Source organism: Salmo salar, chromosome ssa01 (genome assembly GCF_905237065.1).
Source record: "Salmo salar chromosome ssa01, Ssal_v3.1, whole genome shotgun sequence".
Classification (NCBI taxonomy): domain Eukaryota; kingdom Metazoa; phylum Chordata; class Actinopteri; order Salmoniformes; family Salmonidae; genus Salmo; species Salmo salar.
The window spans coordinates 34764834-34781815 of NC_059442.1; the positions used below are offsets into that span (position 1 = coordinate 34764834).

Sequence of the window (16982 nt, forward strand, 5' to 3'; positions counted from 1 at the left end):
TACTGTATGTGTGTGTATATGGTACTGTATGTGTGTGTATGTGTGTGTATGGTACTGTATGTGTGTGTATGTGTGTGTATGGTACTGTATGTGTGTGTATGTGTGTGTATGGTACTGTATGTGTGTGTATGTGTGTGTATGTGTGTGTATGGTACTGTATGTGTGTGTATGTGTGTGTATGGTACTGTATGTGTGTGTATGTGTGTGTATGGTACTGTATGTGTGTGTATGGTACTGTATGTGTGTGTATGTGTGTGTATGTATGTGTATGGTACTGTGTGTGTGTGGTGGTTTTTAATGACGACAGCTAGCACTTCCCGATAAACCATGACTAGCATTGTAAAACTGCTTAACGTGATTTCAAAGAAACTTCTCTTGAACTCACGAGGCTGGGAAGGGCAATCCATTGACCGCTTGGACTGATCCTTAACCACAGCCACTGAAAATCACGAAACGCAATTTCCAATAATCTCTCTCCGCAAAGGTCATAGAAGTTAGTTCACAGATACAGTATTATCATCAGACAGAACAACACTTGTCCAGTGCATACTGGAGGGAGAGCATTGCTGGCAGACACGCACGCACGCACACTCACACACACACACACACACACACACACACAGAATACTCACAGCCAGACTGAGCTGCTTGTCACATTAACATAGGGCAGGTTTCCCCAACTGGTGGCCCAATTTTGTGCAGAATTTTGGTTGTTGGACATAAAAGAGTGTAAAAACACCAGGAAATCAACTCCAAGGGATTTTTATTGAAGAAATCTTTTTCCAAGTATTCCCACGCACAACAGAGACACGAGATCACATATAAATCTAGCAAGGTTTGAAATTATTATGTTTTAGTCAATCATTATATCTGTTTTGGCTTCTTGTGGTCAATTTACTGTCTACAAATGATTTGTAATGATGTCACGACCCCACCAACCATCCGCCCAAGAAAAATGTGTCCCACGGCTGAATCTGGTTTATAATCCCTGACATAGGGGCTTCTGTGACAGAGTCAGCATTAGGGACAAAGTAAGAGGATTAGCTGATGGACATTTCTGGCATGCCTGGTCAATTAGAAAAATGAAAATAGTAAAAAAGGTAGCGCTGCCATGCTCTGTCACAGACACCCCGCCCCCTCTGCACTCTCCCTCTTTCTCCCTTAGACAGACAGACAGACAGACAGACAGACAGACAGACAGACAGACAGACATACATACATACATACACACACACAGGCACACGCAGAGATGTGCGCACACAGTAAATATTCACTGAAAATATTGGGCATATTTACAGAGAAGATTGTAGTTGTTTTTTGTAGTGGATTATCCAAACATTCAAGTAAAATAATAATAATACAATTATGCATCAACAAAAAAAACATTCTGTAATGACTGGCTGCTATACTCCACGTGGCAACATCTGTTAATCTACCTATACCACATCATCATCACTGAATGGATGGGACTGAGGTTATGAATTAGTCTTACTATCAACAGCATAATCAGTCAAATATGGCATACGTGAACATATGTTTAGTAAAAAAGATCATGAATGATATAAGTCAAACTAATCCTATAGGGATAACTGCAGACATGTATTATGTGAATGTAGTGCAGAAGATGAAGGAACTGGAAAGTGGCTATCAGCTAAATTTGACGTGACATTGTGGTTTTCTAAAAGCTCTCTGCCTCCTCCTAGTGGCTTGTGCTGGTCATTTGCACATGTGCTGCACAGTACCAGATAACGTGACAGTAACTGAACCCTGCTGTCCAGTCCCTTATTCACCCACCTCCAGACATACTGACATTGACTTTGGTCCATTACTGAGAAGTTACATTACCACTTACTGTTAAAAATTAGAGATGGAATTTAATTTATTCACTCAGTGTTATTTTTAGTTGTAGCAGCTAAGAAACAATTCCTATGAAGAGGAAAGTCTACAGAGTACCAAGGTTATTATAGCTACAGTTGACTTTTCCCTGAGGGAGTTGAAACCTCAACCTTGCACTCCTCTTAGTTACTGAGCCATACTGGGCCAGGTACTGTATCACTTAGCAGACAACTGGAAGTGGGTCACACATTATTTATCTGCCTCAGCTGGCTGGCTGGGTCTGATAAAAGGTTTTGGTGCCATAGCATTCATCCCATTTACTGAGTCAGTGCTCGCTAAATGGGTTGACCTATAGGTGTCTTTTCAAAGTGCTGCATTTGGAATCATGCTTTTGTACCCCTTGAAAACATGTATTTCATTGAATCTATCCTCTAGTCTTCATCTGAACCCACAGAGATTTCTGCCTCAAGGAGAAAATAAGAGAAAGGCGCATCTTTTCGACATTTTCTGCTTGAGGCAGAAATCACTGAAGCAGAAATCGCTGTGGGTAGAGAGGAGATGGACAGGTTGAGGTCAAATTCCCTAAGAGGCAAGAATGACAACACCAGGACTATTAATACTAATAATGATTGTACTGAACAGCCACACGTCTGTTTTCAAATGATTTATTGTGCTGCAAAGAAACAAACAAAAACAATACAAGAACTTGCAAAAGAATCTGCTGTGCTACCGGAAATTCAGAATCAAATCTTAATCTATCCTCTTTATGAATCTTGTTTTGCAACATCATCATTATCAATATCAACATGTTATTTTTTACATAAGCATGAAACAACAGTAATATACAGCCTATAAAGGGGATTGGTAGTTGTGTAAATGAAAGGAGTAAAGGGAAAGAATGGGGACAAAGAGATATCACTCCCATCTCAAAGGGCTATCTTTATTGGAACAGAGAAACAGGCTCATCAGGTCGTCAGGCTTTTGTGCTTGGACAAGGCAGATCTAGCCTGATCCCAGATCTGATCGTGTTGTCTAGCTAGCCAACTCATATGGTCGTTATCACACCGCGTGACAGTCAAAGTGCATGACAATGACCATAGACGTTGGCAAGACAGCACAAGCAGATCTGGGATCTGTCCAAAAACCCTGATTAAAGATGAGGAAGCTTGTGATCCTCCAATTTCTCCACCTGCCTAAAGTACAACCTTATTTAAACGCTCTTTGAGACCAACACAACACCAAAACAGTTTCACAATTTCAGCTGCATTATCATTTCATCTCCTATTATGTTCATGTTCAATTACCTTACTCATTAATAAATTATTTCGGTCATTTAACACAATAAATTAAATTGTATTTTTTTTCTCTCTTTCTTTCCAACCATGTTTTTTTTTGTGTTTATTTTTGATTTGGCAAGTGATGCTCAAGTATTTACAACAATACTTGGAGGATGCACTGAAAAATATCAAGATTTCACCCTGTAAGACCCATTGTGAATAAGATGCTTATCTTGTAGTAGCACTTTACGCAACCACGAGTTGTAGAGCCATGTCCTGCAACCTACAGCCAAGTCATATAAGAACTCAGCCAGTCAAGGTGATGTGTGTGTACAACAGAACTTACGGAGCTTAATCAAATCAATCACAATTATTCATCACTTCAACGATCTCAACTTATGTGGATTTAAGTGGGGTTTGAATAACGTGGTTTGTCCAGATGATAGAGCTGCATAATAGGTTGGAGAATCAAACCAATCAAACATACAGTACCTGTTGGTTATACAGTATATTTGAGTATGTTTGTCCTATGTTTGGAGAAAACTTAGAACAAGAGCAAGCTTCAGTTGCAATTCCTGTTTTGAAAGTTAAATTATTTCTCCCTCTCGCTCTTATCAGAAATCAGGGGCGTAACTTTGGTTTTAGAAGTGGGGGGGGACATTATTTATTTTGTATTTTTTTATCCAGTCGGATAAACACACAGCCTACCCGAACGCTCGGAGGTATCCGCATGGTCCTAAAGCACACAGTTGCTTCATTTTGTATCACATTCCAATGATAAAATTGGGGAGGGACAAAAAATATATTTCAGAATGTGGGGGGGACATGTGAAAGTTGCACCCCTGTCAGAAATACTTACCTATGAACAGAAATGCAGTGCCTCCATACAGTAACTGTGATTTGGCTCTGTAGGATTATTACTAGATTCTTGTTTTTACAGTTCTACATTAAACACACTATTATGCAGAGTTTTAAGTTGTGGTTTTGCAGATCAAATATTCAGAAGCAACTGGAACCTAATTTGTAACACTGGATCTCACAGGGCTCAGAAAAAAACTAAGGGCACCTCTTTCGATGAAAAGTTTGTAAAAAAACAAAAACACCAAGAGGTTATTTTCTATATAAAAGTGCCAAGATGTATGATTCTACGTACATTTTTGTCAGACAGATTAAGATACACCCAAGACAAACTATCACAAGTCGACTACTACCCCTCCCTTCCTCCATCCCTCCATCCCACCCTCTCTCCCAGAGCTTATGTCCACCCACTTTCCAGTAGTTTTGACATCAGAAGCAAATGAAAGAGAAGAATAAAAGATTGAGAGAGCCTGGTACTGCTCAGCCCAGAACTCACTTGTCATTATATGGTTGGCATTTTGGACATTGCTTCATTCAGGGAAGCAGATTGATACAAATAGATAGGGAACTTACAGACCAATCAAACAAAGCCCTCATGGACATACAATGGGTTTTTTGACAAATAAAATAAAATTGACATCAAATAAATGAGAAAAAAAGATTGATGTTCTATCACTCCTCTTTTTGACTTTTTTCAAACAAGCAAGGCAAATGGAATGCTAGTTCTCATCAAGTGTGCCATTATTACATCACATCTCTTTTCTCAATCATAAATACATTCAATAGGAAATGAATGGAGAAATGTACATGTGAAGAAAACAAACCTTGTATGTATGAATGTGTGTTGACACGTACATACATGCATACACAACATACATACACACATACATATATAGTCACACAATATTTTCATCTTTTGCAGTAATATGTACATAAGTGTTCCTATAATGTTTGAAACCAATTTTTTGCAAAGAATAAAATAACAAAGGTGCTTGGGTAAAATGAGGTGATGCAACAGCCTCCAGAAGAGGAGACTGTTAGTCTCACAGCCAGTAAAACAAAACAAAAGGAGGAGAAAAATATCAAAGAGCTACTTTACCGTAGCTCGTCTTCAGAGACCCCAAGAGAAAAGACATTTGAACATATTCGTTGATACTATGTTTCCTTGTATTCTCAGTGTTTCCTAAAGGAGCTAAAGAGTATCTGATCAGTCTATAATTTTAATGGTGGGATTATTTGAACAGTGAGAGACAGAATAACAACAAAAAATCCAGAAAAACGCATGTCAAAAATGTTATAAATTGATTTGCATTTTAATGAGGGAAATAAGTATTTGACCCCTCTGCAATACATGACTTAGTACTTGGTGGCAAAACCCTTGTTGGCAATCACAGAGGTCAGACATTTCTTGTAGTTGGCCACCAGGTTTGCACACATCTCAGGAGGGATTTTGTCCCACTCCTCTTTGCAGATCTTCTCCAAGTCATTAAGGTTTCGAGGCTGACATTTGGCAACTCGAACCTTCAGCTCCCTCTACAGATTTTCTATGGGATTAAGGTCTGGAGACTGGCTAGGCCACTCCAGGACCTTAATGTACTTCTTCTTGAGCCACTCCTTTGTTGCCTTGGCCGTGTGTTTTGGGTCATTGTCATGCTGGAATACCCATCCACGACCCATTTTCAATGCCCTGGCTGAGGGAAGCAGGTTCTCACCCAAGATTTGACGCTACATGGCCCCGTCCATCGTCCCTTTGATGCGGTGAAGTTGTCCTGTCCCCTTAGCAGAAAAACACCCCCAAAGCATAATGTTTCCACCTCCATGTTTGACGGTGGGGATGGTGTTCTTGGGGTCATAGGCACCATTCCTCCTCCTCCAAACACGGCGAGTTGAGTTGATGCCAAAGAGCTCAATTTTGGTCTCATCTGACCACAACACTTTCACCCAGTTGTCCTCTGGATCATTCAGATGTTCATTGGCAAACTTCAGACGGGCATGTATATGTGCTTTCTTGAGCAGGGGGACCTTGTGGGCGCTGCAGGATTTCAGTCCTTCACGGCGTAGTGTGTTACCAATTGTTTTCTTGGTGACTATGGTCCCAGCTGCCTTGAGATCATTGACAAGATCCTCCCGTGTAGTTCTGGGCTGATTCCTCACCGTTCTCATGGTCATTGCAACTCCACGAGGTGAGATCTTGCATGGAGCCCCAGGCCGAGGGAGATTGACAGTTCTTTTGTGTTTCTTCCATTTGCGAATAATCGCACCAACTGTTCTCACCTTCTCACCAAGCTGCTTGGCGATGGTCTTGTAGCCCATTCCAGCCTTGTGTAGGTCTACAATCTTGTCCCTAACATCCTTGGAGAGCTCTTTGGTCTTGGCCATGGTGGAGAGTTTGGAATCTGAATGATTGATTGCTTCTGTGGACAGGTGTCTTTTATACAGGTACCACGCTGAGATTAGGAGCACTCCCTTTAAGAGTGTGCTCCTAATCTCAGCTCGTTACCTGTATAAAAGACACCTGGGAGCCAGAAATCTTTCTGATTGAGAGGGGACAAATACTTTTTTCCCTCATTAAAATGCAAATCAATTTATAACATACATTTTTTGTTGTTGTTATTCTGTCTCTCACTGTTCAAATAAACCTACCATTAAAATTATAGACTGATCATTTCTTTGTCAGTGAGCAAACGTACAAAATCAGCAGGGGATCAAATACTTTTTCCCTCACTGTATGTATGTGTAACTCAGTGGAAAAGGCTTACAGAAACAAAGCAGCACTTGTAAAGCATATGCTCCTCAAGAAATACACTCGCTTCATCCTGCCTATATCAACCTGGACCCCTTTATTCTTTATCCAAATAAAAGACACCATTGTTTGGAGTGAGTGAAAGTTAGAGTCAACTTGCCCTTTGATGTTAAATACATTTAGCCAAATTATGATGGAGATTTGAAAATGACGGGGAAAATAAGAACATTAAGAAAAATAAACAGATATTAGAAATCCAGACAACTGACCAGGGAGAACAACAGCCTGGTGATGGAGCGAGTGACGCTTCTTCTTTCTGTCCACTTCCTTTCCAACAGGTGACGTTCAACAGGAAAAGAAAAGACAACAAGCCAATTTTGACGTTTTCAAAGGGGGGGAAGGAAAAGAGGAAGGAAAGAAGGGAGGAATAGTCCAGCTTGAACAGACCTGAGAGAGGTGCTCAGTTGAGTTCTGTCTGTGATGGGGTCTACGGTGTCTGACCTCTCTTTTTTTCCTTCGTTCACTCTCTTTCGTCTGAGCGCCACATGAAGTCCGGCAGTCGTCAGTCCGTCCTGCCATGGCTTAGCTCAGCTCAGACAGGCCACAGCGTTCCTCTAGCCTCTCTCTCACAGGGTGTGATTTTTATTTGACAGACAGTCAGAGGAGCTTTGGTTCTAAAAGTTCAGTGTTCAACAGAAAACAATAGCTTGGATTATTCGGTTTATCTCTTCAAAGGCCTTTTTCAAGGAAGCAGGAATGCAGGAAAATACCATAGCTTGAAAAATACCCAGTTTGTCCTAATCCCAAAGATTCATATCTAACTTTACACACACACACACACACACACACACACACACACACACACACACACACACACACACACACACACACACACACACACACACACACACACACACACACACACACACACACACACACACACACACACACACACAATCTTTTTTATAATAATAATCTAGGGAAAGTCTAGATTCTGGTTCTCCCATTGTGTCATCATAATCCTAATTCTATTCTATTTTGTTTGGTTTGTTATTAATCTTGAGGACATTGTCAATTGTCTGTCTGTTCTTTTTTTTTTTGGAGTGATCGTTGCTAGTTTGCTAGTGATTTTGTCATTTTATAGGTTTGGTGACATTTGTCTGTCTGTGGTAAGTCATAGTTGTTGTGACGGTACTGTAGGTAAGGTGCTCTCTCATTCTCTCTCTCTCTGCTTTTGGCTGCTTCTGACTGCTGAGTACAGGACGCGAGGCGAGGCCAGTCTGTCTCACTGAGTCTGGTAGAAGTTGTCGGCCTGCAGGTTGTTGAAGTTGTTTTGTTTCTGCATGCTGTAGTAACCGCTGTACCTAGAGTCAGGGTCGGCGATCCGGAGCATGCTCTGCGAACTGTCCACCTGCACCTTGGTACCTTTCTGGCAGTCCACATACACCAGCTGGTTGTTGAGGCAGGTGGGCTATAGAGGACACACACGCATTTAGTTACCTCCACAGATAACAATCTAGTTAGGCTCAGAGCCTTAGATATGGATTTTATTTGAATATTCATACTATGTTATATTTCTCATTAAGGCTCTGCTCAGGCTGTATACATAGAGTATTTACTATGTCATTACTATATAGCTAGACAAGGTAATCATTCTATGTAATAGTCATATTTTTTTTTTACATTCAATTAGTTCTATATTCAAAAGTAAAGACATTGATCACGTATGCTTCTCCATAAGCTGCTGATATGATATTACCACAGGAATATCAACTATACTACAACAACAACCCACAGGCTGCAGTAAAGCAGGACAGAAACCAACCAGGCATACAGTGCATTCGGAAAGTATTCAGACCCCTTGACTTTTTTTTAAACATTTTGTTATGTTACAGCCTTATTCTGAAATGGATTAAATAAAACAAATCCTCATCAAATCTACACACAATACCCCATAATGACAAAGCGAAAACAGGTTTTTAGAAATGTTTGCAAATGTATTCAAAATAAAAAACAGAAATACCTTATTTACATAAGTATTCAGACCCTTTGCTATGAGACTCAAAATTGTGCTCAGGTGCATCGTGTTTCCATTGATCATCCTTGAGATGTTTTTTAACATTGATTGGAGTCCACCAGTGGTAAATTAAATTGATTGGACATGATTTGGAAAGCCACACACCTGTTTATATAAGGTCCCACAGTTGACAGTGCATGTCAGAGCAAAAACCAAGCCATGAGGTCGAAGGAATTGTCCATAGAGCTAAGAGACAGGATTGTGTTGAGGCACAGATCTGGGAAAGGGTACCAAAATGTTTCTACAGCATTGAAGGTTCCCAAGAACACAGAACATAATTCTTAAATGGAAGAAGTTTGGAACCACCAACACTCTTCCTAGAGCTGGCTGCCCGGTCAAACTGAGCAATCGGGGGAGAAGGGCCTTGTTCAGTGAGGTGACCAAGAACCCGAGCCCCAGAGTTCCCCCGTTGGAGATGGGAGAACTTTCCAGAAGGACAACTATCTCTGCAGCACTCCAACAATCAGGCCTTTATGGTAGAGTGGCCAGACGGAAGCCACTCCTCAGTAAAACGCACATGACAGCCCACTTGGAGTTTTCCAAAAGGCAACTAAAGGACACTCAGACCATGAGAAACAAGATTCACTGGTCTGATGAAACCAAGATTGAACTCTTTAGCCTGAATGCCAAGCGTCACATCTAGAGGAAACCTGGCACCATCCCTACAGTGAAGCATGGTAGTGGCAGCATCATGCTGTTGGGATGTTTTTCAGCGGCAGGAACTCAGAGACTAGTCAGGATCGAGGGAAAGATGAACGGAGAGATCCTTGATGAAAACCTGCTCCAGAGCACTCAGGACCTCAGACTGGGGTGAAGGTTCACCTTCCAACAGGACAACAACCCTAAGCACACAGCCAAGACAACGCAGAAGTGGCTTCGGTACAAGTCTCTGAATGTCCTCGAGTGGCCCAGCCAGAGCCTGGACTTGAACCCAATCGAACATCTCTGGAGATACATGAAAATAGCTGTGCAGCGACACACCCAATTCCAACCTGAAAAAGCTTGAGAGGATCTACAGAAAAGAATGGGAGAAACTCTCCAAATACAGGTGTGCCAAGATTGTAGCGTCATATCCAATAAGACACAAGGCTGTAATCGATGCCAAAGGTGCTTCAACAAAGTACTGAATGAAGGGTCTGAATACTTTTTAAATTTCTTTATTTCACCTTTATTTAACCAGGTACAGTAGGCCAGTTGAGAACAAGTTCTCATTGACAACTGCAACCTGGCCAAGATAGAGCAAGCAGTGCGACACAAACAACACAGGGTTACACATGGGATAAACAAATGTACAGTCAATAACACAATAGAAAATATATATACAGTGTGTGCAAATGTAGTACGATTAGGGAAGGCAATAAATAGGCCGTAGTGGCGAAATAATTACAATTTAGCAATTAAACACTGGAGTGATAGATGTCCAGAAGATGAATATGCAAGTAGAGATACTGGGGTGCAAAGGAGCGAAAAAAAACAAAAACAATATGGGGATGAGGTAGTTGGGTGGGCTATTTACAGATGGGCTATGTACAGGTGCAAAGATCTGTAAGCTGCTCTGACAGCTGATGTTTAAAGTTAGTGAGGGAGATATAAGTCAGATTTTTGCAATTCGTTCCAGTCATTGGCAGCAGAGAACTGGAAGGAAAGGCGGCCAAACGATGAGTTGGCTTTGGGGGTGACCAGTGAAATATACCTGCTGGAGCGCGTGCTATGGGTAGGTGCTGCTATGGTGACCAGTGAGCTGAGATAAGGCGGGGCTTTACCTAGCAAAGACTTATAGATGACCTGGAGACAGTGGAATTGGCGACGAATATGAAGCGAAGGCCAGCCAACAAGAGCATACAGGTCGCAGTGGTGGGTAGTATATGGGGCTTTGGTGACAAAACGGATGGCACTGTGATAGACTACATCCAATTTGCTGAGTAGATTGTTGGAGGCTATTTTGTAAATGACATCACCAAAGTCAAGGTTCGGTAGGACAGTGAGTTTTACGAGGGTATGTTTGGCAGCATGAGTGAAGGATGCTTTGTTGCGAAATAGGAAGCCGAGTCTAGATTTAATTTTGGATTGGAGATGCTTAATGTGAGTCTGGAAGGATCATTTACAGTCTAACCAGACACCTAGGTATTTGTAGTTGTCCACATATTCTAAGTCAGAACCGTCCCGAGTAGTGATGCTAGACGGGTGGGCGGATGCGGGCAGCGAACGGTTGAAGAGCATGCATTTAGTTTTACTTGCATTTAAGAGTAGTTGGTGGCTACAAAGGAGTGTTGTACGGCATTGAAGCTCGTCTGGAGGTTTGTCAACACAGTGTCCAAAGAAGGGCCAGAAGTATACAGAATGGTGTCTACTGCGTAGAGGTGGATGAGAGAATCACCAGCAGCAAGAGCGACATCATTTATGTATACAGAGAAAAGAGTTGCCCCGAGAATTGAACCCTGTGGCACCCCCATAGAGAATGCCAGAGGTCCGGACAACAGGCCCTCCGATTTGACACACTGAACTATCTGAGAAGTAGTTGGTGAACCAGGCGAGGCAGTCATTTGAGAAACCAAGGCTGTTGAGTCTGCCGATAAGAATGCGGTGATTGACAGAGTCGAAAGCCTTGGCCAGGTCGATGAATACGGCTGCACAGGACCTTGAGTGTGGCTGAGGTGCACCCATGACCAGCTCGGAAACCAGATTGCATAGCGGAGAAGGTACGGTGGGATTCGAAATGGTCGGTGATCTGTTTGTTCACTTGGCTTTTGAAGACTTTAGAAAGGCAGGGTAGGATATATATAGGTCTGTAACAGTTTGGGTCTAGAGTGTCACTCCCTTTGAAGAGGGGGATGACCGCGGCAGCTTTCCAATCTTTAGGGATCTCAGACAATACGAAAGAGAGGTTGAACAGGCTAGTTGCAACAATTGCGGCGGATCATTTTAGAAAGAGAGGGTCCAGATTGTCTAGCCCAGCTGATTTGTAGGGGCCCAGATTTATGACTTATGATATTTACATTTTACATTTTTTATAATTTTCTGAAATGTCTAAAAACCTGTTTTTGCTTTGTCATTATGGGGTATTATGTGTAGATTGATGAGGGGAAAAATACATTTATATTTAATCAATTTTAGAATAAGGCTGTAAGGTAAAACAAAATTGAAAATCCTTTCCAAATGCACTGTAAATGTGGGTAATGTCTCCCCCTACCTTAGTGGGGGTGCGATAGCAGAGCACGGGGATCCACTGCTTCTTCTGGTTGACGTAGAGCAGAGCTGTGATGGTGAACAGCATCATGACGATGGGCAGTGCCACCCATGCCACAGAGTGCAGTTTGGTGTCCTCACTGGGAACTGGGGTCTTCCCATCCAGATAGGGCATTTGGAGACTACCAAAGTCCCCTGTGACAAAGGGAACACACAAACATTATGAGACTCAAACCTTTCTTTATCATGGGATGTTGGCATGTTTATATATAATCCTCATACCGTTGGTAGGTGCAGTGTAGGATTTCAGAAAATACTTTTTTATGTCTTAAAAAACTGCTGTAGTAACCTCACGTGGTATGTGTATCAAATTCATAACGTAAGTGTGCTAGAAACTAAACAATAATGTGGTATCCTCCCAGCAACACTCCAACAACACTAGACATGTTTTGGCACAGCAGAGTTATGGGGGATTGAATCAGTCCCAAGGTTGCAGTTAAAAGGAAAGAGCAGGCTCTGCTCCTGGATGAAGAGTTACATATGGACGTCTGCAAAAATATTTAGCAGCTATAGCAGCACCAACGAGACAGACACTCCAGATTCCTCTCCCCCACTGCACCTGACTCAGTGGGTTTTGTCCAACATGTCTCTGGACCTACTCACTGCCACAGTCATACTCTGGACCTAGTTTTGTCCCATGGAATAAATGTTGTGGATCTTAACCTGTTGGGGCTAGGGGGCAGTATTTTCACGGCTGGATAAAAAAACGTACCCGATTTAATCTGGTTACTAATCCTACCAAGTAACTAGAATATGCATATACTTATTATATATGGATAGAAAACACCCTAAAGTTTCTAAAACTGTTTGAATGGTGTCTGTGGGTATAACAGAACTCATTTGGCAGGCAAAACCCTGAGACATTTTCTGACAGGAAGTGGATACCTGATGTGTTGAATTACCTTTAAGCCTATGCCATTGAAACACACAGGGGCTGATTAATGTTTTGGCACTTCCTATTGCTTCCACTAGATGTCACCAGCCTTTACAAAGTGTTTTGAATCTTCTACTATGAGATCTGACCGAACAAGAGCCTTGGAACGGTGATGGCCGATTAGACTCTGGCGCGAGGTCATGTTGGGTACCCTCGTTCCAAAACGTTTTAAAAGAGAATGCATTCGTCCACCTTGAATATTATTCATGTTCTGGTTAAAAAAGGCCCTAATGATTTATGCTATACCACGTTTGACATGTTTGAACGAACGTAAATATATTTTTTCCCCTCGTTCATGACGAGAAGTCCGGCTGGCTTAGATCATGTGCTAACAACACGGATCTTTTTGGATATAAATGATGAGCTTTTTTGAACAAAACTACATTCGTTATGGACCTGGGATTCCGGGAAGTGACATCTGATGAAGAGAATCAAAGATAATGGATTATTTACATAGTATTTTCGATTTTAGATCTCTCCAACATGGCCGTTTGTCTGTATAGCAAAGCATATTTTTCTGGGCGCAGTGCTCAGATTATTGCAAAGTGTGATTTCCCAGTAAGGTTATTTTTAAATCTGGCAAGTTGATTGCGTTCAAGAGATGTAAATCTATAATTCTTTAAATGACAATATAATATTTTACCAATGTTTTCTAATTTTAATTATTTAATTTGTGGTGCTGACTTGACTGCCGGTTATTGGAGGGAAACGATTTCCTCAACATCAATGCCATAGTAAAACGCTATTTTTGGATATAAATATGAACTTGATAGAACTAAAAATGCATGCATTGTCTAACATAATGTCCTAGGAGTGTCATCTGATGGAGATTGTAAAAGGTTAGTGCATCATTTTAGCTGGTTTTATGGTTTTGGTGACCCTGTCTTTGAATTGACAAAACATTACACACAGCTATTGTCAATGTACTCTCCTAACATAATCTAACTTTATGCTTTCGCCGTAAAACCTTTTTGAAATCGGACAACGTGGTTAGATTAAGGAGATGTTTATCTTTCAAAGGGTGTAAGATAGTTGTATGTTTGAAAAATTTGAATTTTGACATTTATTTGGTTTCAAATTTGCCGCTCTTGAAATGCACCTGCTGTTGATAGGGTGCACCACGGGTGGCACGCTAGCGTCCCACATAGCCCCAAGAAGTTAATGTTTTTCCTCATAATCCTGGACTATCGGACCACCATTTTATTACGTTTGCAATTGCAACAAATAATCTGCTCAGACGCCAACCAAGGAGCATTAAAAGTCGTGTTATAAATTCTCAGACAACCCAAAGATTCCTTGATGCCCTTCCAGACTGCCTCTGCCTACCCAAGGACGTCAGAGGACAAAAATCAGTTAACCACCTAACCGAGGAACTCAATTTAACCTTGCGCAATACCCTAGATGCAGTTGCACCCCTAAAAACTAAAAACATCTGTCATAAGAAACTAGCTCCCTGGTATACAGAAAATACACGAGCTCTGAAGCAAGCTTCCAGAAAATTGGAACGGAAAGGGCGCCACACCAAACTGGAAGTCTTCCGACTAGCTTGGAAAGACAGTACCGTGCAGTATCGAAGAGCCCTCACTGCTGCTCGATCATCCTATTTTTCCAACTTAATTGAGGAAAATAAGAACAATCCGAAATTTCTTTTTGATACTGTCGCAAAGCTAACTAAAAAGCAGCCTTCGCAAATGGAGGATGGCTTTCACTTCAGCAGTAATAAATTTATGAACTTCTTTGAGGAAAAGATCATGATCATTAGAAAGCAAATTACAGACTCCTCTTTAAATCTGGGTATTCCTCCAAAGCTCCATTGTCCTGAGTCTACACAACTCTGCCAGGACCTAGGATCAAGGGAGATACTAAAGTGTTTTAGTACTATATCTCTTGACACAATGATGAAAATAATCATGGCCTCCAAACCCTCAAGCTGCATACTGGACCCTATTCCAACTAAACTACTGAAAGAGCTGCTTCCTGTGCTTGGCCCTCCTATGTTGAACATAATAAACGGCTCTCTATCCACCGGATGTGTACCAAGCTCACTAAAAGTGGCAGTAATAAAGCCTCTCTTGAAAAAGCCGAATCTTGATCCAGAAATTATAAAAAACTAATCGGCCTATATCGAATCTTCCATTCCTCTCAAAAATTTTAGAAAAAGCTGTTGCACAGCAACTCACTGCCTTCCTGAAGACAAACAATGTATACGAAACGCTTCAGTCTGGTTTTAGACCCCATCATAGCACTGAGACTGCACTTGTGAAGGTGGTAAATGACCTTTTAATGACGTCAGACCGAGGCTCTGCATCTGTCCTCGTGCTCCTAGATCTTAGTGCCGCTTTTGATACCATCGATCACCACATTCTTTTGGAGAGATTGGAAACCCAAATTGGTCTACATGGACAAGTTCTGGCCTGGTTTAGATCTTATCTGTCGGAAAGATATCAGTTTGTCTCTGTGAATGGTTTGTCCTCTGACAAATCAATTGTAAATTTCGGTGTTCCTCAAGGTTCCGTTTTAGAACCACTATTGTTTTCACTATATATTTTACCTCTTGGGGATGTCATTCGAAAACATAATGTTAAATTTCACTGCTATGCGGACGACACACAGCTGTACATTTCAATGAAACATGGTGAAGCCCCAAAATTGCCCTCGCTAGAAGCCTGTGTTTCAGACATAAAGAAGTGGATGGCTGCAAACGTTCTACTTTTAAACTCGGACAAAACAGAGATGCTTGTTCTAGGTCCCAAGAAACAAAGAGATCTTCTGTTGAATCTGACAATTAATCTGGATGGTTGTACAGTCGTCTCAAATAAAACTGTGAAGGACCTCGACGTTACTCTGGACCCTGATCTCTCTTTTCAAGAACATATCAAGACTGTTTCAAGGACAGCTTTTTTCCATCTACGTAACATTGCAAAAATCAGAAACTTTCTGTCCAAAAATGACGCAGAAAAATTAATCCATGCTTTTGTTACTTCTAGGCTGGACTACTGCAATGCTCTACTTTCCGGCTACCCGGATAAAGCACTAAATAAACTTCAGTTAGTGCTAAATACGGCTGCTAGAATCCTGACTAGAACCCAAAAATTTGATCATATTACTCCAGTGCTAGCCTCCCTACACTGGCTTCCTGTTAAGGCAAGGGCTGATTTCAAGGTTTTACTGCTAACCTACAAAGCATTACATGGGCTTGCTCCTACCTATCTTTCCGATTTGGTCCTGCCGTACATACCTGCACGTACGCTACGGTCACAACACGCAGGCCTCCTAATTGTCCCTAGAATTTCTAAGCAAACGGCTGGAGGTAGGGCTTTCTCCTATAGAGCTCCATTTTTATGGAATGGTCTGCCTACCAATGTGAGAGACGCAGACTCAGTCTCAACCTTTAAGTCTTTACTGAAGACTTATCTCTTCAGTAGGTCCTATGATTAAGTATAGTCTGGCCCAGGAGTGTGAAGGTGAACGGAAAGGCTGGAGCAACGAACCGCCCTTGCTGTCTCTGCCTTGCCGGTTCCCCTCTTTCCACTGGGATTCTCTGCCTCTAACCCTTTTACAGGGGCTGAGTCACTGGCTTACTGGTGTTCTTCCATGCCGTCCATGAGTGGGTTGAGTCACTGACGTGGTCTTCCTGTCTGGGTTGGCGCCCCCCCTTGGGTTGTGCCATGGCGGAGATCGTTGTGGGCTATACTCGGCCTTGTCTTAGGACGGTAAGTTGGTGGTTGGAGACATCCCTCTAGTGGTGTGGGGGCTGTGCTTTGGCAAAGTGGGTGGGGTTATATCCTGCCTGTTTGGCCCTGTCCGGGGGTATCATCGGATGGGGCCACAGTGTCTTCTGATCCCTCCTGTCTCAGCCTCCAGTATTTATGCTGCAGTAGTTTATGTGTCGGGGGGCTAGGGTCAGTCTGTTACATCTGGAGTATTTCTCTTGTCTTATCCGGTGTCCTGTGTGAATTTAAATATGCTCTCTCTAATTCTCTCTTTCTCTCTTTCTGTCTTTCTCTCGGA

The 16982-nt window shown here is 41.9% G+C and overlaps 1 protein-coding gene across 2 annotated transcripts in view; it reads right to left on the reverse strand.

Annotated features, from left to right (window-relative positions):
* Positions 1-6470: 6470 nt before the first annotated feature.
* Positions 6471-16982, reverse strand: part of LOC106601300 (cysteine-rich motor neuron 1 protein) — a 119889-nt gene continuing 109377 nt past the window's right edge. Inside the window, exons 16-18 of one of the 2 annotated variants that reach the window (XM_014193406.2) lie at positions 11982-12172; positions 8079-8185; positions 6471-7388 (exon numbers count right to left, since the gene is read on the reverse strand). In XM_014193406.2, the coding sequence (XP_014048881.1) occupies positions 7307-7388; positions 8079-8185; positions 11982-12172 (380 nt within the window). In that variant the 3' untranslated portion in view covers positions 6471-7306. Of the gene's footprint in view, positions 7389-7641; positions 8186-11981; positions 12173-16982 lie in introns of those variants that run through there. The other variant, XM_014193409.2, reaches the window with a different exon arrangement.